The sequence below is a fragment of the Petromyzon marinus genome, chromosome 3, assembly GCF_048934315.1.
Source record: "Petromyzon marinus isolate PM22_M1 ecotype Great Lakes invasive population chromosome 3, UKy_Petmar_22M1.pri1.0, whole genome shotgun sequence".
NCBI lineage: Eukaryota > Metazoa > Chordata > Hyperoartia > Petromyzontiformes > Petromyzontidae > Petromyzon > Petromyzon marinus.
This window is the reverse complement of record NC_133669.1, coordinates 19,086,858-19,113,280: the sequence shown is the minus strand read 5'-3', so window position 1 is coordinate 19,113,280 and position 26,423 is coordinate 19,086,858. Positions and strand designations below refer to the sequence as shown.

At 48.2% G+C, this 26,423-nt stretch overlaps 1 protein-coding gene across 2 annotated transcripts; it reads right to left on the bottom strand.

The window, feature by feature from the left end:
- Positions 1 to 1,322: 1,322 nt before the first annotated feature.
- On the bottom strand, positions 1,323 to 25,428 carry RBBP6 (RB binding protein 6, ubiquitin ligase). Of its 2 annotated transcripts, none has more exons than XM_076052178.1 (17): positions 24,058 to 25,428; positions 23,666 to 23,762; positions 21,081 to 21,111; positions 18,581 to 18,625; positions 18,201 to 18,289; positions 17,994 to 18,090; positions 17,131 to 17,270; positions 15,527 to 15,696; positions 14,847 to 14,950; positions 13,986 to 14,257; positions 13,221 to 13,308; positions 12,627 to 12,699; positions 12,228 to 12,288; positions 9,920 to 10,354; positions 8,997 to 9,095; positions 4,677 to 7,409; positions 1,323 to 3,367 (listed from the first exon to the last, which is right to left on the bottom strand). In XM_076052178.1, exons 1-17 carry the CDS (start codon positions 24,221 to 24,223, stop codon positions 1,792 to 1,794), a joined length of 6,276 nt encoding a protein of 2,091 aa, XP_075908293.1. In that variant the 5' UTR covers positions 24,224 to 25,428; the 3' UTR covers positions 1,323 to 1,791. The 2 variants fall into 2 exon arrangements, with proteins under 2 accessions (XP_075908293.1, XP_075908292.1); XM_076052177.1 differs by having other exon boundaries at positions 17,131 to 17,273; positions 24,058 to 25,427.
- Positions 25,429 to 26,423: the final 995 nt, after the last annotated feature.

Genomic DNA, 26,423 nt, shown 5'->3' with positions numbered 1-26,423 from the left:
CAGCTTTACGGATTGTGCAATCCGAATATCCATTCATCTTGAGGGCTTGGTGGACGTGCTCCAGTTCACTGGCTAGGTGATGGTCAGAAATGAAACAAGCCCTATGGTGTAGAGTTTTGATGAGGGAATTCTTCTTGGATAGATGGTGGTGGGAATCAGGTATTAGATAGGCATCCGTGTGGGTGGCTTTCCTGTAGACAGTGTCCCAATGGAATTGATGTGGTTGAAGAATTGGTTCAGAGCTGGCAGGCCATGTGGCCAGATGACGAACGTGTCATCTACGTATCTCTTCCACAAGCAAGCACGTACGCCAAACTGAGCAATCATTGGAAGGATGTTATAAACTAGGTCAAGTCATAACTGACTGACGCTTTCCATCCTATCTGCATATGCTAGCAGTTATTTCCGACTCTGAGTTACATTACCTTGTTCAATGTCTTTACATAAAGAGGCTAAATGTCAAACATAGCGGCTGCTCCCTTTTCCTCGATGCGGCGGTGGCACTCATTGTTTAATAGGCTGTCTCTAAAACAGCCGCTGCTGCAGGAGCCGTCTCACATTGACATGCTAATCTCTAATCTCGAGCAATACAATGGCTTCTTCAGCACCGTAGCCGTGGGGTTACATTAACAGACTGACATGCTAATCTCTAGCAACACAATGGCCGAGGTATACCTAGCTCTGCGATCTTACATTTCCTTGCAAATTCCATCTCTAGCTCTGCCCACTTACCCTTGGGTTGTACCCATCTCAAACCTATATAACCTTTGGCTGCAGCTCTCTCGCTCAATTTTTGCTTGCCTCAGCAGTCCGCCTGCTTTATTTTTTCACCTGCTTGTTGCGATCGAAACGTCGTGATTTTGTATTATTTTTCTATCTACGTGACTTTACCGAAAGACAAAGAGTTTGAATTCCTGCAGTCACAAAAGCTTTAAGTCAAGAATGTCACTTATCTGTGTTAAAGTCAATGAAGGTCACTTTCGCTTACATACCTCTGAGTATGAACAGAAGTCGCATTCGTGAACAGATCTCTCGAGGCAATGGATGTTGCTTTGCAAAACACATCAATTCGAGTTAATGGAGATCGCTTTAGCTGATATGGAAGAACGTGAATTGAGGTTGCTTCAGCTAACGGATCTCAAATAAAAGTGAATGCAGGTGTTAGCCAACAGACCTCCATGAAAGTGAGTGGTCACTAAACAGATGCTTAATAGTTCTCTCGTGGCATCTGTACTGGTACCAAATGGGTGATGTGACAATAAGACTAAATGAACCAGACCTGCAGACATTGCCAACAACGCAAAACAAAGCAGGGCTACAGGTGAGGTGCAAAATAAAAATCTCTCACTTTATTGGGAAATCGCAGCAATTACAGCACAGACACCACCACCTACAGTAAATGAGCACACAAAGAGCCCAGGGTAGAGGTGGTGGTCAATAATTCTGACCCACTAGTAATGCGCATTAAACGCAAGGGGCTTTTTTTTCTCCGGCAACCGAGACGGATTAAATGCCCTCAGATGAGACTGCCGCAATACTTCGCAAATTAAGATTATTATTTTGAACGCACATGAGGGAAGTGAAATTTATTTTAAAAACCTAAAGAAAACAGCCTTACAACAACGCAAAGAGAGGTGCCAATTTGCTCAATCTACACAACCGTGGCCACTTGACTCAAGCGTAGATATCCGACATTGACTGCACGGCACTGCGCATTCCCGCGCGACAGGGCCTGGCCTCCCAAACGCAAAAAAAAATGTATTTACAGTGCAAGAGACGACGGTTCGGCGCTCACACGGGCTGCGCCTCTTCGCGCTCCCTCTTTTCCCGCTTGGCTTTCTCCACTTCCTCCCTGGTGTCCTTTTCCTTCTTGTCCCGTTCCTTGTCCTTGATGTCCTTGTCTTTATTTTCCTTTTCCTTGTTGTCTTTATCTTTTTTGTCCTTTTCTACATCCTCCTTTTCTCGATCTTTGTTTTTCTTTGATTTCTTCCGCTTGTGTTTGTGCTTGTGGCTCCGGTCACTGCCCGAGTCGGTTCCCACGTGCTGCCGTTTGTGTTTGCGGCCTCGCTTGCGCTTCTTGTGCTTCTTGCGCTCCTTCTTGCGACGCTTTTGAGTTAGGCTACCCGAGCTGGGGCTGCCTCCGCCACCCGGACTGGCACTACGCTTGCGCCGCACCCCCGTGACCCCGCGCTCCCCACCGCTCCCATCCCTGCCGCCTCCCCTCCCATCCTCGCTCTCCGAGCTACTGTCACTCTCGGTCTCATTGTAATCGGGCTCAAACGTGGCCTCGTCGAGACGGCTCAGCTCCTGTGTCGACCCCTCTCGCGGCCGGCCCTTGCCACTGCGCTCGGGCCTGCCCCCCTCCTCTGGCTGTGCCCTCCTCTTGCCATCCGGGCTGCCCTTGTGCCCCCCATTGGCGGATGCGCCGTCCCTCCTTGCCAGCTTCTCCAATCCCTCAGTCGTTTCTGCCACGGCTGAGCCCAGTTTGCTGCTCCCCTCGGCACCTTCCACTTTCTCCGCAGCGTGTGCCGTCATCCTCTTCCCCTGCTCTGCTGGTTCCTTGCTCCTGGCAGGGTTGTCTCCGTGCTCTTCCGTATGGGGAGGTAAGGCCCGGTCGACGTGGCCAACATCGTGCCTCCGCTCGGCTTCCTGTCCCTCATCGGTCACTATTGCGTCACTGAAATCGGAGCCCTTGCCGCTTATCACCACCCCCTCGGGCTGCCGGTCCCTGCCATCATGGCTGGACACCTTCATCCTATCAGTCTCTCTCTCAAGCTCCTTGGAGCCGGATCTGGAGTCCCCATGGTCATCTCTGTGACCAGAGGATAGCTTCTCGGCAACATCCTTGGCCGCGTCCTGCTGTTGGTCCTCGGGTAGTGCTTCGCTGGACCCCCTACCACCCTGCAGGGCAGGCACTGCATCCACACCACCAGGCTGGCTAACTCGCTCGCCACCCTCAGTGCCTTTGCAATCACCTACGTCCACCTCCTGTTTGATGGCCTCGGCGGGAAGAACCCTCACACCACTCCCAGGAATCCTGTCTACTGTTACCACCACGGACTCTTCGGTGGGTTTTAGGCCACCAGTGGAAGGCCCGCTCGCTCGCGACGGGGGCAGCGCCCCCCCTGTTGGACGGCCCTGGTTGAGCCCAGAGACAGCGGTGCCCACGGCACCGGGAGCCCTGCGCTGCGGCTCCTCGTCAGGCTCCCAGTCGTCACGCTCCCACTTAGAACGTGGGATGTGAATCATGACGATCTCATCGGCCGCTGGCGCCGTTGTGTCGTTGTTGAACTCCTCGATAGTCTTCACCACCACACGCCTCGCCGCAGCAGCAACGTCCTCATGCCTGCACGGGCTGCTGTCTCCACTGTTGCAGTTTCACGCATGGGCAAGCACACACAAGCACCCTTCATTTACACAAGCATATGTACTCTCCCATTGAAGAACACCTTAATGTAATGCTTTATGCATTCATCATCCACTTTCAATGTATTTGTGGTAACAATTTCTGTTCACATGGTTTCCTTGCATGGCATCTTGAGATGCTCATGTAGTTAGATGCTTTTAAATACATGCTATTATGGTCACAATATAACGCATCAAACTGCACATGTGAGAATCGATTACTTTCAACTCACAATATTGTATGAAACTGGTTGATGGCAACCATAAAGGTTCATGCAAATTATGTAGCTGCTGTAGATTGCGACAAAAGAGGAATCAAGTATCACATCGAGGTAGATTTGTGACAGTTCATCTAATAATAATGCACAAGGTGAATTGTTACATGCCAAAACTACCAACTTTCATCAATAACATTGCCTAACAAGGGAAAATATATATAATAGGCGACATTTCGGAAAATGGCCCGTCTTCATAGAACAGAGACAGTGGATATACGTTAGAAGACTGCACTTTACAACATGAGGCCTGATAACAATTACATTTTAAAAATGTTTCTGAATGAACAGTTTTCACATTGTTAGATGAAGTTACTGTTTTGTAGTTATTCAGTTACAAACCCTTTAATAACCAACATGTATCACTCAAAGTTGTATCAGTGCTACTCTTTAGCACAAGTCAACAAAAACATGTCAAACCAAGACACTTACCATGGAGAAACCTGAATACGCCGGGTGAAACACCAACGTCAAAAACAGCATTGTGTTGCTTCATAATGTGCCACAGATTTTTCTTGAAATAATTTCATGCAACCTAATTATTATGCCCTATAAACAATTACAAGCATTAATGCTGTATTGATCTCAATATACTTTTAAAAAATCCACAACTCTTGCGTGTTCACTTCGCTTAACCTACCATTGAGCAATGGCCCATCACAGAGACACCTGCCTCACTTAGATCATGTAGTGTTTATGGCCTCGGTGTTCAACCCAAGCTGGGTTAAAAGTGCTCCAACGACAAAGTGATAAGCTCAAAAACCCTGGTCAACTTGACTCAAGCCAATCATATCCCTCCAAGGTCAGTGAGAAAGACGACTTACTTTTTGGGAAGTGAACAGCGGTCGTTGTACGTTAAAAAAAATAACATTTGACACAGGAATACAAACTATCCACATTCCACAATAATCAAACGACCAACAGATATGCGCGCCACCCTGGGGCGTGCTGGGTTGGGGAGACGCTTGAAGTTTTAAAGAACATGATGGCACTTACCTGGACTTATCGATTGCCGCCACCACTGCCCTGGCGCTGCGGTTCTTCTCCTTCCCCTCGGAGGCGCCGTCCGTCGGTGGTGCCCCTTCAGCTGAGCTGGAGAGCTTGCGCCCCGTGTCACGGTTGATCTTGATCTTCTTCGGCTGCGGTGCGTCAGCAACAACAGAGCCCTTCAGCCTTTCACCTGCCTCCCCAGTGGGGCCACGGGCCTTCTCCGGGCCTCCCTGGAACCCTGGGCCACAAGCCGCCCCCACCACTGCCTCCTTGGATGACGCGCTTCTCTCCTCCGGTGAGCGTTTGCGCTTTTCAGACTTTCCATCTCCTGCCTTGGCGTCGGGCTTTGAGCCCCTCACTGCCTTCACATCCTCCGTGATGGTGCCAGATTTCTTATCACTGTCCTTGCTGCTCTTGGTCTTGTCGCTCTTGGGTGCGTGGTGCTCCTTGCGCACATCGTCTGAGCCATGCTTAACTGTTTGCCCCTCGCGTTCATAACGCCCTCCCATTTTCTTGCCTGTGTCGGAGCGCTCCCCCTTCACAGCTGGCGCTAGCTGCGATCGCGAGTTCTCGCTTTTATAATGGGTGTCCTCCCGCCGCGAGCCAGAGCTGTTCTTGTCTTTCTCCACCTCCTTGTCAAATGGTTTGGCAGACGACCTTTCCGAGTACTTGTCTTGGCTGCCCGAAGCTCCTGATCGATCTTTCCTCGATGACTCACTGCTCACTTTGCGCTTGGACTTGTCCGACTTTGACTTGGGCTGCTTGTCCCGGCGGTCCCTGTCGCGGTCCCGGTCGCGGTCTCGGTCACGTTCCCGGTCACGTTCTCTTTCCCGGTCAAAGGATGATTTGTAGCTACGTTCGTCCATCGGTTCATCACGCACGGGTGTAGCATCTCGGCTGGTTGGTGCCAGCAGCATTCCCCCACCACCACCCCTGCTGTCCCCGTGCCCATCTCCTGAGCGGCGGCCGTCTCCCCGTGACAATCGCCCGTGCTTGCTGCTGCTGCTGCTGCCACCACCACCACCGCCACCACCACCACCACCACCACCGCCGCCTCCAGCGTCGGTGCCACTGCCCTCTCCGTCTCGGCCACTCCGGCGCTTGTGATGTTTCTTGTTTTTGCTGCTGCTACTGCTGCTACTGCCACCAACTCCTCCACTGCCATTTCCACCACCACTTATGCCACCACCACCACCTCCACTTCCCCCACTGGATCCGATGCCACCCCCACTGCCACTCCCCCCACCACCACCCCCACCACCACCACCGCCCCCCCCACTACCACCACTACCGATCATAGTCATACCAGACTTTTCACGCGCCACCTGCACTGTCACTTCCATCAGTGGCTTGATGACTTTGGGCGGCTCCATGAGCGGTTTGACTAGCTTGGGCACCTCTCCCTGTCCCGGGGGTGCCATCGGCGGCTTCAGCAGGGAGGGCAGGGGGAGCAGCGGGCCCTTGCACAGACGTCCATCACGAAACATGAGGGGCTCTGCATGAAAGAGTCTGCCCCCACCCCCTCCTCCCCTCCCTCCCATGCCCCCCCCACAAAGGTGACCAGGCAGGCCTACTCCACCCCTCATGGGACCAAGGACGCCCATTCCGCCCATTCCGCCCCCTCCACGCCCGGGGAGCATCGGTCCACCCCCCACTCCGCCGCGCATCATGCTGGATGGCCCACTCCTCCCTCCGCCTCCCAAAGCACCCATTCGCCCAGCAGCCTCGGGGCCATGGTCCCCTCGCCGGCCGTGCGGAAATGGTGGCGATCGCTCACGTCGGATCAGCTGATTGTGCGGCACAAGCCCCGAGTAGTGCTCCGGCAGCTCCAAGAAGCGGTCGCGATGCACAGCGCCACCGCCACCACTGCCAGGTACCACTCCGCTCCCGCCCGGTGGCAGGGGGCCGCTGCCTGGAGGACCCCCGCCCTGCTGAGTGGGTCCCCCCGGGGGCACCGTGCCCCCCGGACCAGGGCCCGAGCCTAGTCCCGGACCCAGGCCGGGGCCAGGACCGGCGGTGGGTGGCGTACGGGAGCGAGACCGAGATCGTGAGCGGCGGCCCGGGAATGAGTCGCCATAGTAGTCCTTGACCTGCTCGTACCACTCGCGGTACTCTCGCTCCCACTCGCGCATCTCACGGTTGTAGGGTTCGTTGCGCGCTTCGTGCGCACGCTGCTCGTAGTAGTCATGGTAGCGTTCGTAGTACGCGCGGTCGTACTGCCCCGGCGGTGGCGGCGGCCGCCGGTAACCACCCCGAGGGGGACCCCCGCGCGGACCACCTCCTCTTCGGAGGCCCCCTCCCCTCACATCACCCCTCACATCACCCCTCACTTCACCCCGCACGGGGCCCCCCCGAGGAGGCCCGCCCCTCAGCATGGGCGGTGGGCGGAAGCCGGACGGCCCCATGGAGCGCGAGCGGGAGCGGTAGGCTCCGTGCCGGGGCGGCGGGGGCGAGCGGGAACGAGAGCGGTACGGGGCGAAGGAGCGCGAGCGAGAGCGGTACGTACGCCCGCCCCGCCGGCGCCCGTAGGCCGGGGAGCGCGAGCGGGAACGTGAGTAGGAGCGCGAGCGAGAGTACGAGCGGTGCGAGCGGGAACGCGAGCGAGAGCGCGAGCGGCTAAGGGAGCGCGAGCGCGAGCGAGAGCGGGAGCGGGAGCGAGCCCGGGACCGGGACCGCGAGTATGAACTCCGCGAGTACGAGGAGCGGGAGTAGGAGCGCGAGCGGGACCGCGACCTCGACCTGCAGCGCACAGACACACACACAGATACATTCCCCATTAATTCTCATGCACATGCATAGCACTGCTTTTCAATCCACTGCAGGATAACTGCCTTCCGACAGAGTTGCTCGTCGAGTTTGTTTGGCCATATTTCAACAAATTATCGAGTGCGGGTTAGTGAACGGAGTGCCCAGGAAAGATTCAGATATCAATTGCCGCTGATTTTAGCCATGACTGGGAATCGAACTCATAAGGTTCAATGCGCTAACCAATGTGCCACCGCTCCACTCCAATACTCAAATAACAATGACAAAAGCTATAATATAGCAACTACTATAAATGTCAGCACAGTACAGAACCACCTCTTTTTCCACCACGCTGTCTACACACCACATTAGGTACTCAGCGAAGGCCACAATATGTTCAGATAGCATTAGTCCGAAACCATTTCTCACATACTCAGTCATCTGCATACACAGCGTCTCCGGACCATAAATATTAGAATTATAACGACTGTAATGATTTAAAGACGCAAGTTGCGAATCAAATCTTTATTTTATGCTTTCCAACATGAATGAGCTCAGTCTATCTGTAATATTGGGTCACCATAGCACTCGTAAAGATACATTAAACTTTTGGTTAAAGATAAACATGGGAGATGTGCTTACACCTTCCACAAATGGAAGGCCAAAGAATCGCTGTGCTGTGGTGAAGTCCAAATCAAACACATCACTGACGATTGCACCATCCAGTGAGATCCTGGTGGTGTTGCTGCAATCCACAGTCTACGGCTGCCTACTTGGATTGGTTGAGAGAAAAATGGCAAACTATAACATCTTTCACAACTGTTTATTTTCAATCCTGCCATAAGAAAAAAAAAAGTACAACATTTTGATTGCTATTAGGGACATACCTTAAAGAACACCAGCCAAATCAGAAAAGGGTTTTTTAAAACTTAGCGTAAGAAAAATACGGCTCGAAATGGATAAGACATTTTAGCCAAAGAGCGATGATGTCACGTGCACCGTGCCTCCCCATGTCATGACGCGTATAACATCATCCTGTGACAATGCATCATGGGCTGTGACGTCAACTTCTTGTGCGGCTGGACAGTTAACGTTTTTATTGCTAATCAAATAATTCCGAGGACAAACCCAACGAACGAGATTTCCTCATTTTTCTGCATCTCACTTGCTCAATCTATAAAACCTCTAGTGATGTGAATTCATCGTGATGCAATATCTAATGTGATATACCTATGCCTAAATCTGCAGAGTTCAAGCCATGTATCATGAGGATTAAGAATCGACATTAACCGATGTTACATTTAATGGGCTGAGCAGAAATTGATACCAAATATTAGAAGCACTCAATTTAAAGCAAAGAGTGGATTATTTGATGACCCACTTATTTTAAAATGTTTTCGTGAATCATTATTGTTGGCCACAATAAAGTTATGCTGCCACCTTAGGTGGCACTGAAAAGTGAAATATCTGGTCTGGACTCAAGGACCGATTGTGTGTAACATCCCGAACACACACCCTGCTACCGTAAAACCGTCAAAGAGTGGCGCGTGGCAGAAATTAAGTGTGGCATCAGCCCCGTACCTGGACAGTGACCTACGCCGGTCGCGCTGTATCTTCTTGTACTCTAGCAGCTGCTTGGCAAAATCGTCGGTCATCTCATCCAGTTTTGACTTCTTCTCTCTGGAAAGTGGAGTGTACGCATGGGAAATTAATCAGGCCATTATAAACAGCCACATAATTATTCACCTCCATATTGATTTTGACTCATAAAGATTCAGGGGTTACAATTATTTTCAAATAATTGAGATTCTATACTGATTGTAACCGTCAGCTTTGTATTTTTTTTTTGCTTGCTCAATTTTGTAAGCCTAAATGCAACATTAACCATATAATTTGCATATAGTGGGAATAAACCAAAATCAATTTTTCACACAATTCCATTCACGAGGCAACAAAATGTAGTAAATTTAATAAAAGTTGGAGGAGAGCGAGAGGCTGGAAAGAAAATGTTTTGGAAGAATTGAGAGAAAGTAAAGCCCCATGAGGATCGGATGGCAGCCAGGCAGGAGATACGAAATGAAAGGTCAGGGGTAAATTAAGGAAAGGAAAATAAGATTCGGATATTATCAGCAAATAAATTATGCTTGTGCAATGGTAATAATGCAATCTTCTAGGATGTTATAATTTTTATTTTTCGCGAACCCCTTGCCTCGCAGACCACCAGGGGTTTCGTGCACCACAGGTTGGGAACTGCTGTTTAAGAAAACAGAGCGGAAATTGGCCGAGTCTTCCAACTGGGTAAAAAATATTTTTTAGGCTGTGACGCCAACAGTGGCTGCCCACAGGTAGTGCTCGTTTTTAAAACCGCAGCAGGGAGACTGTGCTGGGCCGAATTAACCCACAATCGATATTTAAACTCACTACTACCAGTTAAAAGGATGTATAGCGAGATATGTCTTTAGAAAAAAAAAAGAGTGATGACGGTAGCAGGTGTGAACACGCACTCCTCCAGCAGACGCCGCTGTTCGCGGTAGAATTCCTCCTTGCTAAGCATCGGCGGGGTTGGGGCGCTGGGGGCCGTCACCACGGTGCCTGGCGCGACAAGGGGCCCAGGGAGTGGTGGCACCATGGGGGTACCCCACTGCGGCATCACGGGCATCATTCCCTGAACGTGCGACTGGTATGCATTCGCGTTAGGCTGCTGAGGTAGCCCGTAGCCCGGCGGCACCATGTGCTGTCCCGGCGGCAGGTAGTGCGGGTAGCCGAGCGGTGGCGGCAAATTTGACGGGAGGGCCATGGGGGGCGGTTGTTGGTAGTGTGCGGGTGGCAAGAGGTGCTGGTACATCGTCTGCGGCGTGAGGCCCATCGGGAGGGAGGCCTGCGGCATCCGAGGCAACATGGGCCTCTCAACGTTGGATGGGACGATCCTCAGCGGAGGCCTGCAACCGTCCGGGCATGCGGGAAACACAAGGCATGCTCGGCTGCTGCGTGCTGCAAGGCACGTCAGGTCTCAAAAGAACAAACAATCCACCAAAATGTTGGCCGTTTCCCTTCTGCGGGCCGTTCTCAGCCTCTGTCGCTCTACCCAGCCCCTGCCTTGTCCCCTTTGTCAGCCTTTGTGAACTTGGCATCTTAAAAGAGACCAATGCTCGAGACACTGTCGCCACCTGGGTACCTCCTCTTTCCGCCTTCACCCCTACATCTTCATCTGGAGCTATCCATGGTCATTTCCAAAACTAACCCCACCTCTTCCACCCTTGACCCCATCCTGCCTCCCTTGTTCCTTACAAACTCCTCCCCTTTATCCTTAACTACCTTGTATTCCTTTTAACTCCTACCTTTCCAAAGGTGCATTTCCCCTCTAATTTCAAATCTATTATTTAATTCTTCCACTCTTGAAAAAACATTTCCTTGACTAATATTCCTGGCAATAATCACCCTATTTCTCGTCTGCCTTACTTCTCTAAAATTTTATAACGTCTTTTCCATAACCGTCTCTCACTCCACATTATTCAGATTGTCTGCATCTTCAATTTCAGTTCAGTTTTCGCACTCTTCGTTTCACTGAAACAGCCCTTCTCAATGTCCCGAACCATCTTAAAAATTCCTTCCAGGCCGGCCTTTCTTACATTCTCATTCTTCCTGACCTTTCCTTCATCTTTGACACTATTGATTACCCCACTTATTTCCCCCACACTTTCCGACCCTGGCATCTCTGCCCCCACACCCTCTCCTGGCTCAAGTCTCAGATTTTTTCTCATACTTCCTCTCTCCTTCAATCACTATATTTCTGCTTTCCTCATAATTAATTTGCTGACAATACCCACATCTTCTTTTCCTTTCCTTAATTTACCCCTGACCTTTCCTCTCGTATCTCCTCCTGCCTGGCTGCCATTCGATACTAATGGGGCTTTACTTTCTCTCTCTCTCAATCCTTCCAAAAATCATTTTCTTTCCAGCCTCTCGCTCTCCTCCTCCAGTCCCAACCATCTCCTTCCCTCCTCTCTCTTTTACTCCTCTTTCCTATGCCCTCAACCTTGATGTTACCTTCGACTCACTTTTTCCACCAACATCTCCACTACTCCCTCGCATCTGCCGCTTTCATCTGTTAAACAGGAAAACCCACCCTCTCATTAAAATGTTTGCTGATAAACTCCTGGTTTATTCTCTGATCTTTAGCCATCTGGACTATTGCAATGCTCGTCTTCTTGGTCTCCCTGCCTCTGCGCCCTCACTCCCCTCCAACAAATTAAAAATGCTTCTGCATAAGTGATTTTCAAGCTCCCCTTTAATTCCCACACTTCAACTCTCTTTCAACTCAACTGGCTTCCACATTTGCTAGAATGCTGTCTTTTCAAATACCTGACGCTCATCTTTAAATCTCTTCATGGTCTCGCCTCTCTCATCTCCTTCCATGTCCCCTCCTCTCTTCCTCTTCGTTCCCCATCATCGTCTCTCTCTGTCCCTCCTTCTCCCTGTGCACAATTCTGTTTTCAGTCCTTCTCTCTCCTTATACCCCTCCACTAGAATAAACTTCCCTTGTACATTAAGTAGTTCCCCTTCTTAAACTTACCTCTTCTTTCGTTGGAAAATTATCTTCCCCTTCCCTCAGTCCTTCACTCCTTCCCATTCCTCTCCTGCCCTTTCGTGATCCATAAGTACCCTCTATCGCTGTCACTCATTCTTGAACCTTTGACACCCCTGTCAACTACATCATTCCATTCTTTCACAACTTTGTAAAATATACCTTGAGTGAAGGCGCTCTATAAATATAAATTAGTTTATCAGTGTACGGGATGCAGTCAAACTTACCCAAGCCTGGAAGGGGCTGGGACGGAGCCCAACATGGTCATGCCTGGTCTGCTGTGATGCACTAAACAGATTACATTACACTCAGTCAGTTCCTCAATTTATACCAGGTGAGAGCCTTAATAATAAGGGACATCGGCGACCGTTTGCATAAGTTAGTGAAATAACCCCCTTTTATTTTAAGGCAGTGTTCATAACAAATTTACTCTGGTGTTCACTATTTTAAGGCAAGGTTAAACAGGAACGAGCCAAGTTTTTTTTATATATATAATTTGTGTTTGTGCTCCTCTGCAGCACAAAACCCTCAGTTTTAAAATCGCTTGTAAAAAAAACATTCAGTAACACCCAGCGGTACGGAAACTGTGTCTCACTGCTCCGTACGACTACCCAGGGCCCATTTACCTGCAGTGTACGTCATGGTTTGGTGGTGAGCCAGTCCCTGTCCAGAGGGCCCATGGTGCACAACCATGGACAACTGTACAAAGAACACACAAAGTAATCCCTCATTTCGCCTTAGAGACCACAGGGACATGTTCGTAACCTATAACGCCAGCGCAGCATACAAGAGGATGGTGTAACCATCAACGCCTACACAGAGCCGCCTTTTTTCCTCCCCAGTGTTGATGTTTAGACACTACACCAGTTATTTATGGCTGAGTTGATATTGGGAAGGGCTAAGACAGGTTTACCTAATTTTTTGCACTGAAGTTCTGCCACACAGTCTGGAACTGAAAAGAAGATTAAGATTGTAGCACGGTGCACGTAACACTCTGCACCATTCATATTTTTAAGGATGTACGATGATGTGAATTACATAGACCACATACCATTGAAGAGAAAACCCATAGAAACATGCGAGCCCTAGCAAACCTGCACGTTCACTGGAGCCTCATAATTTATCCACTTTGGTCTCCATGGAAAGGTGTGAACTACTTAAATGTCCATGCGTATAAAACAATGTCACTGTGTACCATGTAACGTGACTGAGATTATTACCTTGCGATCTGATGCACTGTGGGAGATGCTGTTGGCGGCAGCAGGCCCCGCAGAAGCTGCAGAGCCAAGGCGGCCTCTGTCCACATCGCTGGGTCACAACAACACTTAAGCGTGAAACGTCAAAGTCACAGCGAGTCTCCCTACTCAAATGTAAATTCCCACATTTTAATGGTAAGGTTCATTCTCCATCAAAGCACAACCACCCTGGAACTTCTCGTAAAGCAGTACTCGATTTACCAACCATGAAAAAACGATGACCCGTGTCTACTCCCAACCAACATTTCAATTAACAACCTTCCACGTGCTGGTGTCGTGACGTGTCACGCTCAAGCGCACTTTACTTGACAGTAAATACAATGCATATAACTTACGTATGTTCTCTGACCAATGTGCTATTACTATTTATTTTAACAGGTAAGGACCATTGAGCTATATAGTCTTTTTCAGAAGCAACCTGGCCACAAATGATAGCTCAACAAAGTGGCTTATCATGTGGAAATTTAGAGCAGCCAAATAGTCTAAACGCATGTTTCTGAATGTGGAGGGAGGAACCGGAGAAAAAAATCCATGCGACCACGAGGAGAACATGTAAAACTCGAAAAATACAGGCATCAGGGTCGGGATCACGCCCACAACCTCCTGTATACCAGGTGAAGTAATAAATCCAAGCATACACCTCTATGCATGGGCTCCTTAACCTGGTTATGATAAAAGGCAATGAACAAGGGGTAACAGCCGAGAGATTCAAAGACACCAAGGACTCACGTTTTATCGCTGTCCATAGCGCTGGCAGTAACTGCTCCGGAGGACGCGCTGCTGCTGCTGCTGGCAGCAGCAGTGGTGGACGCCACGGACACGGTTGCTGGAGCTGCCGAAGAAGGCAATCCTCCTGTACCAGCTGGCAGCCTCCCCGGCTGGGACGTCTGGTTGACTGGTGGGGCTGCAGAGGCTACGGCCGCCTGGCCACCCTTGCCCTGAAGGCCAGGCCGCCTCATCTTTCGGATGTATCCGGTTTCATTCCCAAAGTTGTTGACGGCCTGAGGGTAAACATCCACATACATACGTTCAGATTAGTACGTACACATGTAGACATACACACAAAAACATCTCCCATAAAGCCTACAGGCTGATGGGGCAAATGCCATTTGTGAGCATCTAGGAAGATTGGCAAAGTGCACGAGGGAGCGATGTGGCCAACATGTCTGGCCTCCTTTGGCTCTCCAGTGCTCATGTTTACACACTGCACCAGGTACTCAATTAAGGTTGAGTCAAACAAGCTGAGGTGCAAGGGCCAGTTCAGATATTATTGCCACCGACTTTAGTCATGGCTGGGATCCCAACCCAGGTCGATGGGTTCCTAGCAGTGTATTATTCTCTTTGCCACGGCGCCCTCCGACATATACAAAAAAAACAAAGCCGCCATTCACCACTAAGTGCCAGTGACGTTACCACAGGGCTTGTGCCAGGCTAGCTGCACTGAGGCCACGAAAATTATCGAAGGTTCACGTGCAGGTCATGAGACAGATCCAGGTGTTATGGGTGAGATGAACAGCAGTAGCACCTATGCCCCCGACGTAGACAAAGCAGGGCCCTCCACGTACTGTAACGCACTCACGCAACACTCACCTGGCGCAATACTTTGTTGGCGATGAGCGCATCGGGCGAGACGTCACTCTGGTGACACGTAGGGCACGTGTGATCCTCCGAGTCGAGCAGCACTGTGCGAACACCTGCAACGGAAAAATGGTCAGTGGGCTGAATGGCGTTACCTGCATTTACGCAGGTAAAGATGTGAGATCCTGGTTTGAATTTGCACCCAGTTTCCCGAGCATGCTGCAAGAACTGCATGGAGTTGGTAACATGAGCCAACAATGGTGACCAGCTGCCTCCCTAGAGTCCATGTTTTGCCCCCATTTGACAATGATGGAAGGACATATGCTGTGCTCTCTCAATAGCCTTCACTACAGTGCTATAATGACAGGCCTGACCGTGATTCATATCTATTTTTATGAAATCTATATTCTTTAAATTAAGTAAAATTCCAGATCTGAGAATTAAACATTTCAGTTTGACCGCCATACGATGTACTTCTCTGAAGTAGGGTATGTGGGAATGTACATCACAAAAGTGTGGTAAAGAGGTCACTTGAATGCATGTTAGAAGTAGTTGTGATTATGTTCTTCCATGGGCTCTTAGAAACGGTGGGGGGTAATGCACTGCTCTGAAATAGTTCCGATAAATATTTTGTCCCATGGGGTAACTGTGGAGCCTGGAAGGGAGTGCGTGATCACCGCGCCACCACTCACAATCGTCGCAGTAGCTGTTTCCGCAGCAAGGGATGACGACGGCGTCCACCATGAGGTCCTTGCACAGGAGGCAGAGCAGCTCGTCCGGGATGGGGTCCTCGTCCGATGACGAGGACGACTGCTCAGTGACAAACGGGGGCTTCTCCTTCTTCCCCACAGCGTATGCCTGGCTGCAGTAACCAACGCATGCACGAATATTTATGACTTTTTTTTTAAACCAGTCAAATTACATTCGCGTATGGTATGTTTACATTAACAGAGAAAACACACGAGACAACAAATAATTGACTTTGGATTGAATCACAACCCTAAATTCTCATACTTCGTCGAAGAGCTCAGTGGTGAATCGTTATGCCAAGTTCATTCACACTTTGCTCTGAAAAATATAAACAACTTCAATTTCCAACAGCATTTCAGCATCCTGAGATACAGCTGCAATTCGATGCTGTGTACAAATTGTAAATGGAAATTGGAGAACACTAATCAACAGCTTGGTATCCCAATCTAACTTCTCAAACAGAAATTTGTAGCTTCATTAACTTTATTAATAATTGTTTGTTAACCCAGAAAGGCCTCACTTGAGTCTCAGGACTATTACAGGAGGGTTCTGCCAAGTGTATTGCAGAAGTGGAAAATATTGCAATGCGTAATCCCAATGGAGTAATTTGCAGATACATTTTCAGCAATGGGATGTTGGCCAAACACCAGTTACATTGCATTTCATGTGTTTATTAGCTTATGACGACTGAGAACATATACAGCATGTGATGATTGATAACTTATAAAGGTATGAAAATTGGTGGGATTTCAATAACTTTAAGGGTGACATAGCTTACTTTCTTAATCACGACTATCACAGCTGACCTCCCTAAAATGGTGCTCATTTAATTGACCCCAGGGGAATGAGTCAAATCACCACCCAAATGGGTATTAATTGGCAATCTTCCAATGATTAATCAACGATACACTAACCCGCAGCACTAGATGGCGAGAAATACCACTGCACAATATTGCACCATGCACCGTTTCATTGGCAGAAAATGCAATGCCTACATGTGAGCATAATCAGAATCAGAAAGGGTTTTATTCGCCATGAAAGTTCACACAGACACGGAATTTACTTTGGCAGGATGGTGCATACATTCAACATATAGGAATGTAAAATCTTAAATAAGTGGTAAACAAGTCTTACTATAATAAGGGTTCAAAGTCTAACTAACAACAAGGGGCTAAAGTATATAAAATTTAATAAATATCGAATATAAAATAGCTATAAGATACAATCTAAAAATAAAAAATACAAATAGGGTAAGGGTACCTTCGTGTACACCTCAGCCCAGGCAAGCATTCATCCCCTGCATTTTTGAGCCTGTGCACTGCCCTCCCTAGCTATTAATAGCTTCTAATACACAACCTAATATTCATAACCAGGAAGCCTTCAGATCGCAAATTCATGGGGTCTTCAATGCAAGTAATCACGTCTGCAAATTCGGTCCAGCTTGTGGAATACGGAACTGATTCTAATACTTCATAGCCACACTGGACAGACGCCAACCCTCTCTGCCACTCCTGAGCGTGAACGTGCGCGACTGTGAAGCACTCACGCGTCGATGGTGGGCACGGCGTACTTCCCCGTGTTGGTGAGCATGGCACCCTTGATACTGGGGTCATTGACCTCGGTCATGAAGCTGAGTGGGATGCCGGTGCTCTTCTTGAGCCTGGGTAATGCTTCATAGCTCTTGTCCTGCTGCACACGCCACGTACACACACACACGTCACGAGCTGCGCCGGCAACAATTCACCCCCTTCCACGTTTCGATGCATTGTCTAGATCCCGGCTCGGCTTTATATGATTCAGATTTGTTTTGCCGTTGTGGCTGAAGCAAAACACAGATTTCAAAGTTTCCAATGAACCCAATTGCAATAAAAATTTGGACCGTATTCTGACTTTTATAATTCAATGCATATAAAGCTATTGTATACATTGATTTTAAGCAATCATCTAACATTTATATGATGCATTGCCCACTTCAAGTCTTCGCATTCAATGCCTAGCATGTCAATTGTGTTGGCGGACACCCATTTTAATTTCATTGTTGGAATAGCCGAAAATAATTACATGAAAAGGAGCATAACAGTTTCTATAAACTATAGCTACCAACTGCCTTTTTGCCAACATATCAATAAAGTCAATAGTACAAAAGATGGCTCCCACTAAGTCACATTTGCTGCTACACTTGTAGGTCACCACTCATCTGGCTGAAAAGCAGACCACGAGAATCATTTTTGATTTCAACATAGAATCCTGTCAAAAAACAAACTCTTCTAATCTGTAAAAAAGACACATTCGTGCATTTGCTTTGCAAGGTTAGAGCATCATATTGATGACCAAAAGGTTAAAGCATCATGTTGATGACCAAAACCAAACTCAGTTCATCAGTCCTAGCGCTGCCACGCCATCACATACCGCGTTCAGCGGGCAATTCTTGATGTAGTGGCCTGGCTTCAAACACCGGTAGCACGTGTAGGAGGATGGCGGAGGGCCTTGCGACTTTTTCACGTAGCTGTTTGTGGAGACAAAATAGTTTCAAACACAGCCGGCCACTCGACACATTCCCCGAGACAAATCGAAGAGAGGTGTGAGAAATGTAAACAAGCATTTGCAATTGCTTACTTCACGGGATCGTAATCCTGGCCAGACTGGTTCATCACGGCTTTGATTTTGTCCTCTTCTGACGCATTGGCTTCGGCGATGTTGGCAGTCTGACGAGCAACCGAACACACAAGTGTCTAGTGCAGGCGTGGTGGCGTGGATGGCACAATCCGCCACATGCTACCCAGTGGCACCGCACTGCACTGCCCGGGCACCCCAGCTCACCACAGGAACTAGCTCATTGGCCATGCCTACCAGCTCTCGCTGGTTAAATTGTGTTAGCAGCGGCCGCCCTACTCCGTAACAAAGCGGCTGTTTTGGACAAGCTTCGGGTGTGCTGAGTGGCGGTGCAACTCCGGTGATGAAACGAACAAGGCTGCTATTGCGCGTTTGGGATGTACCTTAATGAGACGTGCCATCGACAATGATGACGTAGGATCATCGATCTGTTGAAGGAATTGCATAAAGTGAGAGTCGGTTACCAGTTGCATCACACAGTACCCTGTGGACGTCACTACACGCAGAGCTACCAAGTCGACTTGTGCGTCCGTCGTCACATCAACATTTTTTTTAATGCAACCTTCGGTTTTGCAGTTCCGGTGGTGGTTTTGCGAGGCATGCAGTCCCAGAAGCCAAAACACCCACCTCGGTCTTGTGTGGACAACCCTATACTCTTCCAGTTTCAAGCGTGCGGCATTGCCTAAATTTAGGCAGTAACCACAGCGTATTTGTATTTACAATATGCCAATAATGTACCACTCAAAATTACATAAAAGGCTATTACTGTATTACTTCAATTATGTTTCTGCTAGGTGAGCATACGTAAAGGCATACACATGCAATCACCACTCAGACATCAAGCAAAACACACAACACGGGCACACATACAACACGCTCACTCACCCAAATAAGGCTGCGGACACAAACAGATTTCTATTGAGAATTAACGTGAACAATGCCTTGTTAAAAAAAAAATCAAAATTAGCAAATGGCTCTGTACTGCATCAGTTCAGCTACATTTAATAACAGCCGAACAAATAAACTTATTCTACGACTGGTGCACTGATCCTTTTTGTCCTTGTTTCTAGATTGAGGTTATCTGATCAAACTTGAAGGCATGCGGCATCTGTGCCACTGGAACATAACGATATACACCTTTGAGGCGAATATAGCAGCAGAGATGGCCGCAATTGCTAATTAGATCGCTCTTATTAAATATATTTATGGGGCTTGTATATGCATTTGCGACAAAGCCGTGGTGTGAGCACGACATGACAATCAACAAAGGAATATTTCGTCACTGCACACAGAAGAGAGATGCCACGCAGCACCAGGCAGCGAGTGCCAGAGGTGGTGGTGACAAGTGGGAATCCACTGCACACAGCCTCGCGATTGTGAAGGGGTCACCCCAACCACAGCAACCGCTGTACCGGCACATGTGCGCCCATGACAAATGCTGGCGATGACGAATGATAACGGCAGCCTCAGTCCCTACACCCAACTAACTGCTCGCCTAATGCTCCCCATTGAAATTCCTACACTGCAATTTTGAGTGGTCCCATTCACAAGAGAACATTGCGGGAATAGCTTTAGCTTCTTTTTGAAACAAGCCCTGGCCTCAGCAAAGGACAATCAACAGGAAAGACACCCTTCCACGACTCTTTATTACTTTATTTGCATGTGACACAACACAGTACTGTCGGGTTTTTTTTTTACCCCGTGATTGACCGCGACGGGCAATGAAGCAACAGTCATACAGTGGCGAGGGGGGAGGCACACTCGGCTGCGGGATTCTCACAACTGCACTGCGATCGGCAGGGCTGGACGAGGCGGATGGGACGGGGGGGGGGAACTGCACGCACACGTCTCAGCGCGGCAACAGCTGTGGGCGATCGGCGTGGCTCATGCGGAGCGCCGTGCACGAGAGCCCCCTCAACATTTTCGGCGCTTCGTGAACGCAAACACTGGACGTTACATTTGCACGGCAACAAAATGCGCGAGGTAAATAAACGAGGCAATTTTGTGCATACTGTGATTTAAATAACGCACCCCAACACATACGGTACAGGTTTCCAAATTCAGGCCACGTCTCGTCGAAAAGCTAGAACGTGCCCAAGGTACACATGAAGGTGAATGGTGTCGGCACAAAACGTTCCCACCAGCCTCCCATCCCCATACAAGAGAACACATCGGTAAAAGTCATACTTTTGACGTCATGCGACTGTATTCGTTATGATTAAACGTCAGTTTGATATAGTGCTTCTAGGTTCAGGCAGGCAGATAATGAGTCGCCATAGTCATTGGGTAATTATATACTTTTCAAGTATTAACCCACTCTCAATAATCTTTATTTTGTTCCACACCAAGTAAACCATATAGACTGCAATCTCATATCATGTTGTTTTTTTACCAATGTTTTGAAGCAACACAAAAACCTCCCGTTAGGCTCTTGGAATTAAACATTAAGAGTACTCGGCATCCTGCTGCAGGATAACATACACAGAGGGGTTCCCTTGCAAAGGAAATCAGGTATTTGCACAACAGCTCACAGGAATTCCACAAGCTGCATTGGTAGCACAGCATCAAGATCAAAATGGAATGTTTAGATCTTCATGCGATTACGCATAAATACATCACATTAAGATTGCAACTTAAAATAAACTGCAGTCTTAAGAGAGAACAAAAACAATTAGTCCTGTAAGATGCTTTTGTTGACACAGAACCTTATGTCATGATAGCATTTATTTGAAAATGTGGGTCACACTCAGGTCTTCAACTGCTAAAAGAAAAAAAAATTGAAAGCCCCCTTCTCAGTGTGGGTGATGTTCTCACAAGCATGTGACTATATGTGAGTATAGGCAAAGGAGGTAAAGAGAAATAGAAAATACTTAGGTTACATACTGCTTTTGCTGGGCCGGGATCTGATCGCTCACTAGAAAACACAAAAAAATCGAATCAGCATGCGTCTTGGAAGTCAGGGAATGCACGGTTCTACACCTACACCAAAAACATCACATTGTACGTATTAATTTAAGCACGAAAATACAACATCCCAAGACTACACAGAAGTGGAGGGGGAAACATTGTGGAAACAGGTGAATGAAAGCATGAGGACACGCGCCAATTATTAATGTAGCTACATTAGGAAAAAAAATTGGTCAGGAGTACTCTGGTGACATAACTGTAGCATTGCTCCCATAATTGATATTTAACTGCAGTGAAGTCAATAGAATGCTCCTCACCAAAGCTTGAAATGCAGTTCCAAATACACAGACGAAGCATCTACTGGTGGGGTAACAATTCCCCCCCCCCCCAAGATAAATTTAAATGTTGTAGTTCAATTTGAGAATCAATTCGTTTTTAATACTGTGGTGCAGCATTTAGACAGCCTCTGTGCCTGGAGGGGGTCTAAAATATTCACGATACAGCACACAAATAGGGTTTATTTTTTAATTCTGTAATTTGGTCTCGTAAGCCCTGCAACCACTAAAGATTACATGTACCGCATCGGCAAATTGTTATTGAATTTAATCGTAACCCTGACTTATGGGCAATGAAAATACGAAGGAAGCAAATCGTTACATGCCCAATGGCACCATGTAATTATATTTATTACGAGAGTGTACTGTGTTTACATAATAGATAGGGGGTTGGCAAGTAAGATCGGGATCCATCCAACAATGCCTCAAGTTAAAGATAATTGGTTGTAGCTAGAATTATCAAACACTTGAAAATTAAATGATTGTGTTATTAGGGACAACCCAAGCCATTAAATGGCCAATTCAATAGATGTGCCAACATACTGATAACGTAGGATTCGGTCTACATTCATTTACACAACGTGCACAGAGCATAAAATCAATGTGTGTTCGCTGCAAAGGGGACATTAATTAATAATGAATGTGTCTGTTTCGTCATGTCAAACAAGTCATATTTAAGTCCATTGACAAATGAACATTCTGGACCACAACCTAATGAAAGTCATCATTATCAGCCATGGTCTATTCATTGTTGGATGAAGATGTTCATTTACTACCAACCCCTGCGGTCTTGCGATGTCAATTCATCACACTCTCCAATGATCTAATCTCATCACTCAAATCTCATTGAGATGGAATTTTGTCACCAGTCTCATCCATCAGTCGTCATACTCCCTTCTAGCAATATGTCCTGCACCCAAGCCCACCTGCTTTGCTTGACAATGTGACATGTCAAATTTACAGCTATTCCACAATATACAAAGCCACATACTTTTACCTAATACTCTTCAGCTTTATTTTGTCAGTGTAGAAGTGTCTGACCCATGTCATAGCAGTTAACATAAGGACTTAAAACTTTCAGTCAACAAATGTTTGTTTTCATTTGGAAATAAATAAAAATTCCTCGCCTTGATGAAGGTTCACTTTAATAATTGCTCTAGGTATATATTGTGTTGTTTTCCAATCGTGGCCCTCCAACAATTATTGTCTTTATTATTACTGTACATTACTTTGGTTTTGCTATTTATATTGAGTCCAACATTTTAATATTTGTATTGCCAAGTTCATTGCCACTGGTTGCTATTTTTTCTAGTCAGTAAATGACATGGTTAATACTTTCTCCATTTATATTTATTATATACGTTTATTTCTCTAATCCAGTTTTCCAAAAATGTATTGCCTTTGTGAATAGCCTTGGTGACAGCATACCTCACTGGCTAACTCCTTGTTACTTTCCTCAGGCAATCTCAGTGGAGTGATTACATTATTTGTAAACGGTTTCGATCATTTCTATACCTCTATATAAATTGAAGTCTTGGTTTCCGATAGCTTCGATGATTGCATCAACTTTCACTGAATCAAACGCCTTTTTGTCAGGAAAACCGAAATGCCTGACTGATTAAAAAAGCCAGGTAAGTTGAAAACTGTCAAGTCGTTACTTTAAATTAGCGGTTCTCAACCCGTGATGAACATTCGCCTCCCCCAGTGGTAACGGAAACGATCGTTATGGGGGCGCAGGCTGCGGCATAGATACCGTGCAGGAGAACTGTAGACTTTCCGGGGAACGTCAGCGCCATGTCACGGCGACAAAACACGCTAATTAAACAAATGTCTTATTAGCACCCCGTTGAGTAGCAGCATGGTCTTGTGCCCTCAATGTACTCTGGTCTTAAGTGTTTTTGGGTCTCGGGAGTCTGAAGACCAGTGGTATTGATGGGGGGGGTGGAGCACTATACTAAAAGGGTTGAGAACCACTGTTTTAAACAAATGTTGTTCTGGAAGGCCGTCTGGTTAATTGCCTTACGTGGTTTTATTTATACGATCAGTAATCAATTTTAACTGACAATGTACGAACAGTGTACAATGGACTGATGTGAGAATTGGTAAAACGTGTTAATTGGGTAAAATTAAATTTTTGTCATTCTCATAGCATAAACGGCGCGACTCATGTTTGCCTTGCTTGGCATCACGTCGAGTGTGACGCGGGGTGCTGGGGACGCTACTTACACAAATCCCTTGTTGACAGCCCGCACCCCTCCGATGGGGATGCGTTTTACGATCACAGACGAGTTTTTGGGGATTAGTGCAGTGTCTTCCGTGTATTCTGCAGGGAATAAAGATATTTGGGGGCATCAGAACACCATTTTGCAAAGTCCGAAAATACTCAACAAGCATCCAACCTGGTTTGCAATATTAAATTGTGATGCAAATTCCATATTCCAAATGGCATGACAGATCAGTCAACCTGATTGACCGGTTGATTTCTTCATTATCTCAACCCAAATGATGGCAGTGGACCCTCGCCCAGTATTTGATCCCGTAGCTTTCAGATTAGAAGCGAAGCAACCTCTGTTCTGAAGGGGTCACTGCCTTATTTAACGGAGGAATTGAGGTATTACCTTCTTTGTTCTGTGCGTTGGTGATCTGCAGGTCGCAGTCGGCAGCCTTGAGCCTCTCCCGGGCCATGATGGACTTCTTGAGATCGGCCAGGGAGATGTGCAGACCGTCAAACGTGACCGTGTCATAGTCGAGCTTGGAAGAGAATTTGTAGTGAACGCAAGACATGGCTCCGAGTGGGCGGGAGAGCGGCAAGGGTCGGACGGGTGCGTGCGATGTAGCGGCTATATCAGGCCGATCTGCGGACCTAATGTACGGGTTTGGGACAGACGGCGAGCCTCTTCGTAGACGAGGGGTCTTCGGGACGCTGGTGGGCGGAACGATCGAATAAGGGGAGTCCGGTGGTCAAAGCGGTGTCCGCGGCGATGGGGAGTCCGTGGCTGTGGAGGCCGCTTCGGGTTAAACGGCGCTGCGTGTGAATGTGCGGTCTGATGCTGAGCACAGCGTCAACCTTGAGAGACCTACAACCCTCACGAGACCCGTGAGAACCCCACACCCCCTCAATCGCACAGACCCTTTTACGTCCCTACACCAATGTGCCCCCCTACAAACCCTCCTACACCATTCACCTCAAGACTGCTACAACCACACAACCCTAACCTAAGTCTCGGACACCTTAACCCCTCACATACCTACTACACCTTGTACCACAAAGCCCACAGAAACCCTTAACACCTCAAGACCCCTACGCACACCCCTATATATTTGTGTGCACCACACCCCTACAGATCACTGTACCCGCAAAGATCCAACCAGCCACACAACCCCCAACACCCTTACATAGAACCCCTCAAGACTCCTTACACACCCTTCACACCTCTACACTCAAACCCCCTCAGGACCCCTGCAGTCTCCACCACCCCCACGCACCCCTGAGGGGGTTCGCGCTTCCGACGTCGCGAGGCCCCAGAGGCCCAATTCGCGTCACAAGGTTCGCGTGATGAGGGCTCGGCTTACTGCTTTTAGTCTCGCTCTAAAGAAGCACTCACACTGTAGCAGTGGTTATAATGGTAGTTACTGATAAGTGTTATGAATAATAACAGGATAAGAAAGAGGTCACTTCTCCGCGTGCAGCGGAAGCGGTGTCTCCCAGGCCAAGGCTTGCGGCCTAGCGCAGGCCTCCGCACCCCGCGCCTCCCTCATGCCGGCTCCGTTGCTTGCGGTCCACGCTTCTTCTTCTTGTGGACGGCGGCGGCGACGACGATAACGAGTGAGACTCAATCCATCCGGCGACGGATGAAGCGAACGTCGGAAATCGCTCGGGCGCCAAATTTTTTTCTTTGATTGTATTGTGCCGCTCGCGAGCAAACTGCGGTCGCCGCCAAAAAAGCAAATGGCGACCGCGGGTGCGACGGGGTTTCCGGAGCTCGGGACGCAGGGGGTGGGGGCGGGGCGGGCGGGCGGGAGAGGGCGGGGCAGCGTGCCCACGTGACTCGCGAGACTTTGACAGCACGTGGTGAGCGTGAGCAGATGAAGGCGCAGCCCCCGAAAGTTGCTCGTGTTCAGCACTGGCGGCGGGAAGGGCCCTTCCACTGGAGGGAGCTCTTGTGTACTAAACTAAAAACAACAACAACCCACCCCCACTTCTTACAACCTTAAAACAGGGTTTTTTGGGGGGTTGGGGGCCGTCCATAAATGACGTCACGCGATTTTGGGCGGTTTTTGACCCCCCCCCCGCTCGTCACACGGCATCACAAAACGTCAGACCCCCCCTCAAATATGACGTCACAAAGCTCTGCCCCCCCCCCCCCAAAATAAAACATGCTTCAAATCGCTTTAAACTATTGTAATTGTAGTGCGTATTTAATGTGGCGCTGAACTACTCTGATGTTGTAGGAGCAAACATTTAACAAAAAAGTATATTTAATAAAATAGAACGTGTTGTCTATATTTATTTAAAGTTGCGAATTTTGATGTGACGTCACATTTTCACCCCCCCTCCCCCCTCCACCCTCGTCACACATCGTCACAAATGTCTGACCCCCCCCCCCCCCCCACAGATGCGTGACGTCATTTATGGACGGCCCCATAGATCGCGTAAATATAAATGTGCCGTTAAACCCGCTACCCCCCCGACACAGCCAATTAGTAGATTGTGTGTACTAGTAACGAATTGGCATGCTCTGTTTACGTGACAACCCTTACTCATTGGCTGTGTCGGGTGGTGGCGGGTTTAACGACACATTTATATATTTACGCGATCTAACCCAAAAAACCTGTATTATGGATATTGGTCGCGAAGGCCTACGCGTTAAACATGCTCAGTTTGCTGGTCAGTGCGGATTGATGAATGGAGGCGGGGGGTACATAGGACCGGTTCACATATCACTCGCCACTGATGCTAGGGTTCACATATCACTCGCCACTG